The sequence below is a fragment of the Opisthorchis viverrini genome (assembly GCF_000715545.1).
Source record: "Opisthorchis viverrini unplaced genomic scaffold opera_v5_84, whole genome shotgun sequence".
Classification (NCBI taxonomy): Eukaryota; Metazoa; Platyhelminthes; class Trematoda; order Opisthorchiida; family Opisthorchiidae; genus Opisthorchis; species Opisthorchis viverrini.
Genome location: NW_008751741.1, coordinates 50,175 through 64,340, shown reverse-complemented (window position 1 = coordinate 64,340; position 14,166 = coordinate 50,175). Strand labels below are relative to the sequence as shown.

Below are 14,166 nucleotides of genomic sequence, written 5' to 3'. Positions count from 1 at the left end.
TCTAGTCTCTAAAATTCACGTAAAACATATGCAGATTCCTTCCGAAAATCTCTTGGTAGATATGGTGTGTCTTGCTGGCCACGCATATGGATACCTAAATCTTGCTGCCTTCGTCGGTAAATACATAATATTAAGTTCAAAATTGCCAGGCAACGACACTTTGCTGCATTTTCAGTATCCCAGTGCTGCCCTGTGGCCCAATGCAACAGATTGGAATGTCTAACAGTATACTTTCAAAACACAGCAGTGCGCTCAGTACTGGTATTTAGGTTGTTCTGTAAAAATGATCAACTGTTACGGGTGTAACATGTCTCCTTTTCATTGAAGTTAACTTTGGTTTTTTTGGATGAAATTATCAGCGTTGCGATCAAAAGCAGCATAGTCTGATTGCACCTTTTAGAAATTTACTTTGCATCACTCCAAATTATCCGTGGCCCAGCTGGCTTACATAAGACGCGGTATGAGCAGTCCGCGACCCAAACGAATTGGCTGAAATCGACCCACACTGGCACATAAACGGCAAAAGATGGATGGATGATACGAGGAACCACAAAACTGTCCTTCACACTTTACGTCATTCTGACACTTTGTTGGATATCAACCGCAGTTTCCTGTTGGGCTAAGTTCAGATTTGACATACCAATCCAACGAGAACTGGCAACACTATGACATTTATGGCCTGATAGGAAGCCAATACTAGGGCGATTATAAATTGCATTGGAGCTTTTCTGGTGTGTCGATCTAAAAGACCGTATAGGGGGCTACTGACCTCATTTGGTTCAGCTGAACGAATAGTCACAGTTTAGCCCATGAGGGGCAGTTCCCAAATGGACATACAAACTAGGGACCTGACATTTTCTGTTAGCATCCGTGATGGCCGTTCCTTTCTCTTCAGTCTTAACTGATGTGAATAGCATATATTCATCAGATCATAAGCATCTAGTATGTGCTACTCACCTCAATCGTAACTCTCACAGTCGTTGTGTACCTCGATTCAGGTGGTTGCGCTTTGTCCATCGCGACGGCCAAAAATCGATAGAGCTTTTGCTTTTCACAGTCCAGTGCGGTGCGAGTTCGTAGCTGTCCTGATGTAGGATCGATATAAAATTGATTTGCATCCTGAGAGTGATCATATCGTAGAAGGGTGTTTTTCTCATCTACGGTCTGACTGCCGTTCTCTGTACCATGCTTCGCTACTTTGTCTTCTTCCAACCAGCTTTGAAGCGAATATTGAACATTAGCATTGATACCGGTGTCGTTGTCGACCGCACATATTACAGTGCTATCAACTCCGTCCTTCCAAGTTGCGTTAGATAAGTGCAACACGACAACAGCATTCACTGCATTCTCGGACACGTAACCATGATATTGTTCCTGCAAGAATTTCGGAGGGTTATCATTCACATCCTTAAGAGTCAGATGTAACTGTTTTTGACTGACAAGCCTCGAGGGACCGTCATCATCTTGACAACGAACAGTGATAAGTTCGGTTGGAGTAGATTCGCGATCCAACAACGTTGTCGCTGTTAGCTCATAAATCTTCCTCCTTTGTACCAGTTGGTCAGTCATGACCTCACGGAGGACAAACTTCCGGTCTCCCGATTCCACATTGCACTGAATTTTGTCAAGATTACTGTCAGCGTCGGTCACGTGAACATGACACAACAGATTATCTTGCAAGGATTGTTTAGGCACTGTGCCAAAATGTTCCGTTACACTAAGTCGGGCGTAATCATGCTCGAGTGGTTCCCCGTGGAGAAAGAAACGAATGAGAGGAGGATGATCATTCACATTCCTGACGGTAATGAGGATAGATGCACTGGATGATAATGGAACTCGCCCTTGATCTGCTGCCACAAGATCGAAATGAAAGGCCGGGCTTCGTTCATAATCCAACGGCTGGCTCAGCCTAAGAGTCACCCCATCATTCATGGGAACTAGTTGAATGTGAGTCCGCAAGAAGTCAAAACTGACCGTGTTATCTGTGCGGCTAGGTTTCATAAAGTACACCACACGACCGTTATTATCCGAGTCGGAGTCATTCGCCTTCACATAGAGGAGCGGAATCCCAGCTTGGTTTTCGTTCACTTCGACTTCATAGACAGCCTTTTCGAAAACGGGTGCGTTGTCATTTTCGTCAAGTACCTAGTGACGGTAAACATATGGGACAGCAGGGAAGCTAAATCAGGACAGTGTCCTTCATCATAATTTCTAAAACATTTAAAATTAAATCACCGTTACAAAGATGATACAATGAGGCTTGCTTTTGGTGGGATGTAAACTTCAATAAACCTAGAGCACTACTCAAAAGGGTTCGAATAATATTAACTATGTGCTATGAGTGCAGACCCAAAATGCGAGCTGACTTCGACCGCTGCCTTAACGAAAGCAAACATAAGGTGCATGTCAGCACACATGCTGAAAAATGCGTACGTTGTCTTTTACAATTTACCACAGTTTGCTTATTTCTTTCGGCTTGGCGTTGTAGCGGGAATGATCCGAGTAGCTCCCTTACAATATACTTACCGCTACCGTGTCTCAAAAAACGGATGGCTCGGACTGGCAAAATGAAACTGGCCCGGAATATACCCGAAATGTGCCACATCACAGCCATCAATCCATTGACAGAAGGAGAGTGAGCAATACCTAATCCCCGTTAGTCAAGGGAATTCCTAGTTGAGTAACACGGATCAAAATTTTTCAACAGTGTGAATTCGTCTTTGTCTTATAAGTTAGTTTTGCAGGCGTCTCTAAATGAAAACAGTGAATAGTAATATTCTTGGATATAAAGAGAAACAGGAAGCAAGTGACCATTGCCTGAAGGGTCACTTGTTGACATCAGTCACTATTTTTGTATGCCATGTGTCTTTTTGAGTACGGCGGCGTCCCAGTGACCAAGACTGCTCGTATAATGAATTTGAATCAGTAGTATGTTATGGTTATGGAAGTACCAAGTAATAATTTGGCCTGTAATGTAATGTGGTATGGGAGCGCTGTATACTGTGGAATAACATAGTTCAGTATAGTGTCATGTGGTATAGCTTACCAAAATCTGCAGCTGAATGGTACTACTCCATCCAATAGATTCTCCAAGATCAGCCGCAACCAAACGTAAATTGTAGTCCGCAATTGATTCTCGATCTAAGGTCTGAAGTACCATGAGACCAGGTCCACTGTAATCACCCAAACTTAGATGATTCATCGTTCCAGCGTTGTTCCAAGCCACACTAACTTGAGTGCTGTTCACCGGGAGAGACGCAGTTTTCAAGTTGTTCAGCAGGCGAAAATATTCAGCCCAACGCTCTTCACCATTAGTCGAGATCGAGTAGCGTATTGCCCCGTTCATCCCTTCGTCGGGGTCAGTTGCCATGGGCAGCGCAAACCACGAGTTGGGCGGTGTGCCTTCAGGGATAGAAATAATCACTTTCCCGATTATCTCTTTTCTGTAAGTTGACATGAAGTTGCGATTAGTGTTGCTGTTTATTGCACTGAAAAACGGGGCATTGTCGTTCACATCACCGACATCAATGCGAATGAAATAAGTCCCTTTGGATAGGACTGTTACTCCTAGATATACACAACAAGGATAATTTGCAGGGGTCAATGAAAGTTCTGCTGGGGCAGTGAATTCCAGGGGACAACATGTTTGTGATACAGTCATTCGTTCGGGATACAAACGTTTATCACAGATGCTTTCACGGTCTGGTAGCACCGTGGTTGTCAGCTGGTACCAAGGGTGTCCATCCGTCTGCCGTCTAATTACGAAAGGTCGGCTTTGTTCAACGTCGGAAAAATACACGGGTACTGAAACAAGGTCCTGTGTATCCATCTGAAGCCGGCTTGCAAGAAATTCTGTTAAGTTCACTGAGAATGGATGTACAGACTCCGTGTTTTGAACTGTAGTCGGTAATACACTACCTCCTGAGTTTGACTTGACGACAGGAACTTCGGTCAGCTTTAAAGTTCCAATGCTCTGACAGCAGTGTATTCCAATAGGCAAAAGAAGTTGCAAAAACAGATTGTGCATTCTCTGTATGCCAAAAGTAACCGTGTCCAACTCGATCCAGGTAAACCACACCATCGCATGTATAGTGCAGCTATTTCGAACGTCAAACTGAAAGGTTCATCTGGATAAAAGAAGAAAAGTAGTGAGAAGAAGAAAGATCCTTTTCTAGTCAAACTGATGTAGGACTGAGACAACTGAGGGACAACCATGCACTTCAGACGACATGAGTTATTCCAGAAGAACCCGAGTAACTAGTGATATTCCAGCAGATTTGCGTAAAACCCTTATATCCGGTTCCACTGTTAGCATTATTACACACACGAGTTAATTGACAAGCGTTAACTCAAAGTTCTGCTCTGGTAATTTTATTTGAAGAAAACTTGGTTTATTGGTATCATCTTTCAATGCGCGTAGCCCAGGTGAGGAGACTGTGTAGTGGACAATGCCTACTGAAGTCTATCAGAGTCTACGTGAAGGAAGACGTGGAATCAAGGCGATCGTATGTATTTGAAAACAATTTTATGACCTGAATGTTCCGTGGGTGCCTGAGTCAGGCGTTATTCAGTCCCCACAACCATATCACAACAGTTGAACATAGAATTATTCTAGAAATATTGTAGGTGTAAATAGGTTATACTTAGAGTTTGCAAGCTAGACGAAACTCTTTGCCCATCGGTTAATATTTTCTGCTGAGAGATTACCTGCAATAAGTGACGGTCAGAAAGAGCCACAAACAAACACTGGCCTGCATTATTTTCCCAACTTGTTTCCAAACCCTATCCATGTTGTAATTCCCCTTAGTAGAGTGCCTTGTGTTCATGATTTGGCAAGTATTTTTCCAAGCAGATGTCTGCTTCCCTTCACCTGGTGAGTTAGTCTGTTAATTGATTTGTGTCAAGCTTATGTACCCTCATAGCTGTCGTCTTTGCTATACAGACCCTACTCAACTGGTGTGTTTGATTCCCATCCAAGGGAAATGCAGCCGGTACCATACTACTTCATTAGATGGGTACTTGCGAAATACGGGAGTTCTTTACACTGCGGGTAACCGGTAAATCTACTGCCATTCTGCGACCATTCAGTCGATTTTCGCTGGATTTGTCTACTACTGTGAAAAGGGATTTCATCGGCACGTAATTTCAGTGAGAATTACAGTTTCAGCCTTACACACTGGAATTAATGCATCTATTCCGAATGATCGAGGTACAGTACATCCATCTGAGAACGCAGGCAACAAACGTCGAGCACTTGTGTCGGTAGGTTAGCAAGGTGGCAAACAAGTACTATTTTTTGAAGATAGTCCTTTAAAATTTAGAAAATGAAAGTTCAGTGTCTGACGGTCAGCTGAATAACTGGTGTAAGTCAGTTACTTCTCAAATGTAGGTTCCGTATGAGTTTACCGACTGTGTGGTCTATGCGCAAAGCAAATTGTGTCTCTGTTTTGGATAAATAGGTCTCCTAGTTATTTTAACGCGGTTTTCATCATACATGTATCGCGCGATGGAGGTACTTCCCGCCCGGATCAGTTTCCTGTTCATTGTTCTCTGAATCGTGCCATCATTTATTTCATCATCATTTAGAAGACCAGTGCACTGATGGCTTTCTGACGCTATAATGAACTTGATGTACATGTGAGCCAGGTTGAGCTCTATACGACTCTTATTGAAGATGGGTTCAGTTGTGGTGGAGGTAGTCATTTCATCGAGGTAATACCTGTAGTTGATAAATATTCCGAGTGCAGAATTCACCTGATGTCTTTCAGGGCTGTCGGTAAGTGCATCAGCGCTCAATGGGTCAGATGGATTCACCATGGCAACACCGGCCTTCTGTTTATAGCTGTGATTGTATACTTGATAATGTATACTATGCGCACACTCTGTAAGAAGAAGCCTTAAATCGACCACTGGATTGTCAACATGTAGCCTAAGAATCTCGATATAAATACGTTTTGTGAATGAACACTATTAATTAACGACGTGATGTCGTGTGGAAAAAAACTGCCATCCGGTCAACCGCGGCTTCGTAGTGGCGTCGGCAAACACAAACGTGTTACAGAGGCTGCATTTGCCAGTACAATTATCTACTGTTTCGAATTTTTTTACCACCTGCTTAGGAATCAAATGGTGTGGACAGCTGAGTGTGTTCAGTATTGGTTTTGTTGTTAAATTATGTCGGCAGACGGTAGATTCTTGTTATGGCCGTCCCAGTCGGACAGCGTTTTAGTGAAGTGGGACCCCATAACAGGGAGGAACAGTTGTAAACACTGTTCTTGATCACTCAAATACTCGCCCTAATAACTACTCGGCTGCCAACAGTCCGCTTCACCTAGTTCTCATATTAGCTGCCCTCCATACTACAAAGAAGCTGCCACGATATTGTACTTCATGTTCAAAATTTGTTCAATATCTGATGCTGCGACGGCGGACATAATGTTTCCTACTAGCTACTGGGTAGTGTTCAGATGCCGTGACAAATTTAACTGATGAGTCATCATACAACGTAAAACACAAGATCTTATAACAGTATCGAAATGGATGAATCTTTGAAAATTTGATCAGGCGAACGATTTTTTCTGGATTGGGAGTCATCAAGAAATAGTTTGAAAAGGTTCAGCGCAGGGTCACTTATCCATTGACTCTACGTTCACCATGAGTCCCACTTAGGACAAAATCATTCGAGTTCTGACAACGCAACTTCATTGTCAGTGATTAGCAAGCTTTCAAGCTTTGGAACTACGTTTATTCCTCCCAGAAGTTTGGGCCTCACAAACAGCCTATAATATCACATGATCGTCAGGATGTATCGATTGACAGGAGCCTTGAGCTATCACGAGACCAGTAGTCGTGAACTTTCTCGGAAAAGCGACCAGTCGACTCGGGCTTATTACTTGCTTTTCAGGGTAAGTACAAAGCAACATATCAACAAACAAAACGGCCCCCGTGGTGCGAAAAGCAAAGTTAGTCAAAATCTTTCTCCCAGTTGTTCGTCTACCGCAAATCTATCCTTACGTCACAAGACTGGCTTCATCCCAGGCCCGAAAAGCAAAATTAGTTCGATTGAGATCAAAGTCTTTCTTCCAGTTGTTCATTTACCGTAAATTTATCTTTACGTCACAAGACTGGCTTCATCCCAGGCTACCAACTGATGGATCGCAATTGTGTTACCTGGAAAATCCTTAAAGTTTTGATGCTGTATCACTCGGATAACTTGTAACCACAGACCGTATTTCAGTGCCGTTAAGGTTGAGGTCAGAGTTACCTGGCAATGTTCTGTTCCTGAAAACGGTACACGCAAAGCTTTCGTATCTCCCGCGATCTACAGGCGCGAAATTGAATGGAAAAAAGCACTGATACGAATGAATGCGAACATGTCTGATTGGAAACCACTTTAGCGCTCAACTTCACATGTCATCGGGGACGTATCATGTTTATTGTCACAGAATTTCATGTCTAAACTTAAGCAGGTCACAAGTTTAGCCATCAAAATGTGTTATATATTCGGCCCGTTATCGTAGTTATTTAGAATTTGATGTTTTGGCGTGTAGCCAGTAAGGGGAATTCAACGGTGCAGCCTTTAGTGAGATATTAGTAGAAACATCATTCACAGGACACGTGTAAAGATGCGGTAGACAAAAGTAAGGTCAACTAGCTTCAGCCAATGGCGTTCAGTGCATTGGTGGCGGATTGCACTTTAGGGACGTCAATACTTCCGGTTACTCTGGGCCCTTATCAGGTATCAGTAGCTGAGTCCTCTTTTCAAGTTAATGGTAGACGGGTCGCTAGCACCTATGCTGAAAATATTAGCGCAACGTTTGGCAATTCCTTCGCCGAAATCTGTCTGAATGGCTAGATTCCATATACGGATATAGGTGTATTGTTATCAGTCATTTGGTTCCACTTCACACAGTATTCTCTGTACGGAGTTCGAATATGATGCAGTAAACAATCGCTGATACATCGATGGCATGAAAGCTTGTGAAAACTTGTACTTTCTAAACCGTATTATCCCTCTTAACCTGCGACGTAAATATTGAGAAAATTCTCAGTAATATGCCACTTTTGGTATGTCTATCTGTTGTGATGCATATTGGCTTGAACCTTTGAGGAAATCCTAGGTAGCCATGCTGTATTCAAGTGGTCTTCAGTAGGAGTGTACATCCGCCTTTCTATGTTTTACTATTGAGGATGCTTTCGGTGTGTTTCTCTATCATAGATTTGTCCTTGCCTGTGGTCCCTCTCACCGGATTCAGCGTCCCCACTGCAAGACTTCCTCGAAAAGTGTGCTACCTTGCTATCGGTACTAAAAGACTAACTTGAATCTTAGGGAATTTCTTGGTTGATTTTATAGTAATGTAGCATGTTCACGATTGTTCTCGATTCGCTCTAATCCTCATGGGGATTCCGGAAGCACTGACAAATGCATGGTTTTTATGGCCATGCTATATTCAAGTGGTCTTCAGTAGGATTGTACATCTGCCTTTCTATGTTTTAATATTGAGGATGCTTTCGGTGTGTTTCTGTATCATAGATTTGTCCTTACCTGTAGTCCCTCTCACCGGTTTTAGCGTCCCCACTGCAAGACTTCTTCGAAAAAAGTTTGCTACCTTGCTATCGGTACTAAAAGCTAACTTGAATCTTGGGGAATTTCTTGGTTGATTTTATAGTAATCAAGCATGTTCACGATTGTCCTCGATTCGCTCTAATCCTCAGGGGGATTCCGGAAGCACTGACGAATGCATGGTTTTTATGCTGCATCTAACTGGTTTCCGTTGTCCCAGTATTTCTGCTTAGCTGCAGTATGACCAGTTATGCGCTGCAATCTGACTGTAATTGTAAAACCTGTTTGTTTCAAATGAACACCCTTTCTGTGTTGGTATCTTTGGGCTGTCATGCAAACGCAGTAACTCGAACAATTTCTTCACTTATTTTCGCCCGTTTTTTTTGTTCCGTTATAGAACGGCGTGGGTAACCTCTCTTGTTATGGACATTACGTACTGTTGCATTTTCGCCCGTGTGAATGTGGATTCACGTCTGATGTTTGCCGTCGTTCCTCATAATGAAAACTTGCGGGGAGTGGGTGGTTGGTTAACGATGAACTGTTTGTGTGAGGAAATGACGTTCCAATAACTGAATGAGAACGATGAAGGTAGCTGATTACAACGGGGTGACATTTCGCAGAGCATTTGAGCCCACTGTAAAGAAACTAATTTGAATTTCCTGTTCAAAGCTTCTATCACAGCATCCTCAATTTGCGGCTGGCCATCAAGCGACAGGTGTATAATAAGCAAAATATAATCGAGCCTTCCTCACAACCACTTGTGTCACCTCGCCCTTCAATCTTTGTCATCTACTGAAGCATCTCACGTGACTGTCTCGCCTGTTGTATCGGAAACGACGATCTCACTTCTGCATAATTTCAAAACAGCCAAACTAACAGGAAAATATACTGCGAAATCTCGAATATCGTGCCAACTGAATCATGAGGCGGCCTGTGTGCAGCACATTCAGCTGGAGGACATCAAAAACGAGAGATTCAATTGAGTCTCCCATGAAAACCAAATTGATTTGCAGATGAGTGTATTTTTCGATAACAGGAAAGAACTTTCCAGATTCTGATAGCGCTGAAATTTACCATTCGTTTTCACTGAAATCAGAATCTGTCAGCGTACCACATAAGTATCGCTTCCTCTGGCAGGCCGGGTTTTTCATTGGCGTTCTGAAGGCATTTCGAGTTGTCAGCCAATCCATTCCACATATCATGTGGAACGTATGAGTGAGTCAACTGGATGAAATGATAGCATAGCAAACTTTGAAGGATATATGTGGGTCAGGATCGTTGGTTATGGTATGCGAACCACTATAGCTCCACAGGCAAAAGATCGATACTTAGCTTCATGAAATCTATGTTGTCGGTGGCAAACAACATCATAGGTCAATTCCTTCTGGTTAATGAGATCAAAATCTAGAAACACTCAAAATCGTCTAGGCGCTTATAAGATAAACTCTTTTCAATGAGCGCCATGATTTATTTTACTTACAAAAGTTAGCTTCAAGCGCATCCACCCTCGTTGATTTTGAACCTTCGGGGTGTTGGTGTGAATTTTTTGCAAAATAATTGTCGATCTATTCTGAAAAACTAACTGTACAATTACAAACACCAATCCACGCGTACCACAGAGTTCACCCTTCTATATACCCGAAATATGGCGGAGTGCTTATGGATGAAATGAGAAGCTCTGCTTATCAAGGTTGTTCAAAACTGGACTCAACTGACCATTTTTGAAATCCGACCACTGAATTCGGCTGGCTGTACACTAACCCCGGTTTGAAATCTAGGGAAATGCATAGCGGGATTCTGCCTCATCGACAGGAAAATATCCAAATGAATATGGTACCTGTAAGCTATGAAAGTGCAGATAAATATCATAGTCCTGAATCTACCTTCCAAAGGTCAGACCAAGCTTGGTCCTTACTTGCAGCAGCGCCTCATTCATTTTCCTTTCTTCCAAAAAACAAAACCTTATAGGTAATACCATGGCAATTTTTAACGCAAAATTTGTCTGACGATGAGTCGTTCATAATAGACTAGAAGTTGTAGAACTGACAATCATTTGGAGGACTGTTTTAGACCAGCCGCGCTGATATGCGCTGGTATGCGGTCATCAGAAGGAGGAGGCATCAACAGAAGTAGCTTTGATCTGAAGTGCACTTATTTACATCCATCCATCCCCCTAACTAGGTTGCTACAGTGCTTACAAGCCCACACAGACCAACGAAATCTACCAGTGACACCCAGGGTGAATCACTGAATGAAACACCAAGAATTTGAAGACAAAAGAACTAAATTCGGCCAAAGTTATTTTGAAAATTCCCCAAATCAATTACCATAAGATTTAGGCAGTCACACTAACTGGCAAGACCCTTTGAATGGTCTGGTGTGCTAATCTGAAGAGGTCTTAATGAGTGATTTTCCGTCTGTCTTAAAACCTGGCCAAATCGGTCATTTGCTAACTTGGCCTGATGAAGCCGTTGTGCCAACAGCGAAACGTCGCCCGAGTGAAAACTACCCGATGTTTGCCAGCCTTTGTGGAAAGATGAATTCACAATCGGTTCCATACATTACCAGTCCATTATTGTTGTATTTTTGCAGCAGGCCTAGCTGATTGCTAGGCTAGGAGTTCGATCGAATGACCGTTAAGGTTGTATAGGTCATTCTGAACAACAGTACACTCACACTGCTGACCTCTGCTTTAACATAACCTCTGCGATCTATAGCCTATGCGTTTCCACATCCTCGATTTCCATCCTCGGCGAAACATATGGGTTTCGTAAGGATTGCGCGTCCTATTTTTTGTTCCGATAATCACGACATCAATACCCAGCATATTTGTTCAGCACGGTTATTCTTTTGTCGATGGTTACCGGAAAGTACTAGAACTAAACTTATGGTAAGTATCAACCAGTCTGTCACCAAAATGGATTTACGGATTTAACAATAATTTCGGCTCAATCAAAACCGAGTGTTCGCAATCAGACGACGATTGTTTAACTGTTGTCTGTGATTCACTCTGATATCTTTCAGGTAAAACCATTTAAGACTTGTCCACCTCCACAGTCGATATTTGCCAATAACAGTGTTTGAAACGAAATCATTCTGTGTGATGAAGTTTCGTTAGAAGAATTTCGACGGATCCGGACATATTTGAAACAAACTTCATTTCACATAGAGAGGTTATGTTTCAGTTAGCATGGCTGCACTGATTACGGTGAGTGCATTCAAGCACCCAGTACACTTTTACTGAGGTACGGCTCTCCCCTAGGACAGCCACACAGGTTCATTTTTCTTCAACAGCCCGCTGCAGCCGGAACAAACACAGTTATCTCTTTTATGTATGTTCATATGTGTGCATCGTTTTATTTGTGTGTGTGTGTGTGCGTGTGCGTGTGCCCACGCCTCAATACATTGTTCCAAAATGACACATATCTGAACGGTGGTCGTGGTTTGCTTCAAAATTTGTGTCAATAAATAAATCTGTCACCGGAGGGAAATGAAGCGAAATAATGAGTTTCCCCGATCTGATGGTGAACGCGAAAGACCGGTGCTAGTCAAGGCAAATCGAGCAGTTCTGAGTTGTGTGAAATGGGGGAGTGGTCGACTTACTTGTCACCATGATGTACGTGGTTATTTCGATTTTTTGACGGCTCATCAGACAGTTGATTGTGTGTGTGTGTGTGTGCGTGTCTATGAGGCTGTGGAATACACCTGCTCTCACCATATGCAGGACAGGTGCTGGAGCATGGTTATTCGGCAGCAGCTTTGTAGATGCAGTAGATGTAGTAGGTGCCGTGGAGAGTAATAGACTAGTGATCTCGGCCAGGAAAGTACACATGAAGCTACCGCGAACCCTGGAGGTTTAGCGTGCTTCTCTTTGTTTACTTGTCACAAATCGTTAGTTACTTTTTTCGCACTAACGATGGAATTATGGAAGAATGGAGGCAAATAGTTCAAATTTCAAATGTAGCAGCCATCTTTACACCAACAAGTATGCCTAGGGGACACCGTCATCTCGTATCCTTGCAGCCTCACACACTTCAGGCAATCGGATCCGAGAAGCTCGGAATTCGAATACGTTATCACTTTAAAGGTGCGGCCCTTTAGTCTGGCACTCTTGGATGGAGATAACACCAACAGATAGTGCATACTTGATGTTGCAACATCTTCACAGTTATTCTCCATAGAAAATAAACACATCAGGAAGGTATCTTGTGCCTACGAGAAAGTCTTACGGAGTGCTATGACATTTACGATATACTATTAACTATCAAACACCCACGAAAGCGTCAGGAATAACTGCAGTGCTTTGTAGAGAACGAACGATTAGGTGATTTCTAATATTGATTCCATGCCGTTGAGCACTGCTAAAATGTAATACAAAGTTGAGCACTTCTGACGCTCTCTGATGCTTTTTTTGTGATTCTGAACAATCCTTAGTTTTCACTACGTGAGAACAGGCCAACCGAGACCGTTCGTGTTTTGATTCACATCCGCCGCAGTGAGCGGAAAACTTGCATTCATTTCAAGAATGGTTGGATTTTTATTCCGACTGTATTGTCGTGTGAACAAGCGACGGCTATCCAAGAAATTTCAGCATCGATGCACAAACGAATCATTATGCAGTCACTTTGCCGCCAGACTCTGGCAACGTCATGCCTGAAGAGTTCAAGATGGCTTTGAACGGAAAGTTGCAGGAAATTAGGAGGGGTGTTGAAGAATGTCTCCTGATGAAGGTGACTCACCCTGGTAGCATATTTGATCGAGAATGGCCACCGAATCATACTTGGTCTAAGAGGAGCAATGAATGAGTATCTTTAAAAACTGCAACTCCGCCTATTTGATACAAACTGGTCGTTTGCAACGCCCAACTGATATCTGACCGGGATGTGTTGATGACCTTGAAGGTCTACGCTAGAAGACTCAATATGGCATCACATATTGATGTCCCACAACAAACGGTAGTAGTTGAGTTCATTTTTCACTCAATCCAACAACCACCAGTAGGATGTTTCAAGAGCTGACCGAGTGGACACGAGTTTGACGTAGTCTTAATAGAAACAACAGATCAGATCGCAAGAAAATTTACTTTTTCCACAGTGTACGTCTACCTCAAGCAATTCTTTGTCGAGTTTTGTTTCCAACTATGCTTAAACAAATTCGTGTTGTGCTTTAGGATATTTTGCGCTACCAAAATTACGTACTTTCCGTTTCACATCTTTAGACAAATTTGAAGCTACAATATTACAACCTTTTCTCAAAACACAGTGGTAGTCAACGTCGCAGATATTACTCTAAGATCTTTGGGTCAGTGCACTTAAACAACGTGAAGTATATGCTCATGCATTTCAAAGTCCTTGGTTGAGCAGTCAATCATTGGAAACTTACAGAGATCTTCAGCGGTTTTCGTGTCCAAGATTTCATGTGTGAATCCACTGTTTGCGTTAAGACGTCTGGTAGCTCCAACTAGGTCCAGAAAAAGATCCCCTACAACCAAATCCAAGAACAAATAGTAGTCATGCTGAGAAACAGTTTATCACACCCAAAGTTGGTAATTTATTTTCTATAGATGTCTGGCAAACTATTCACTACATAAGGATCATATACCA

General features: G+C 42.6%; 1 protein-coding gene across 1 annotated transcript in view; it reads right to left on the bottom strand.

Moving 5' to 3' along the window:
• T265_04853 (hypothetical protein) overlaps positions 1-4,081 on the bottom strand; it is a gene marked incomplete at both ends in the record, with an annotated part of 28,657 nt that extends 24,576 nt beyond the window's left edge. The window contains 2 exons of the mRNA XM_009169707.1: positions 958-2,145; positions 3,047-4,081. Of these exons, the coding sequence (XP_009167971.1) occupies positions 958-2,145; positions 3,047-4,081 (2,223 nt within the window). The remainder of the gene's footprint in view (positions 1-957; positions 2,146-3,046) is intronic.
• Positions 4,082-14,166: the final 10,085 nt, after the last annotated feature.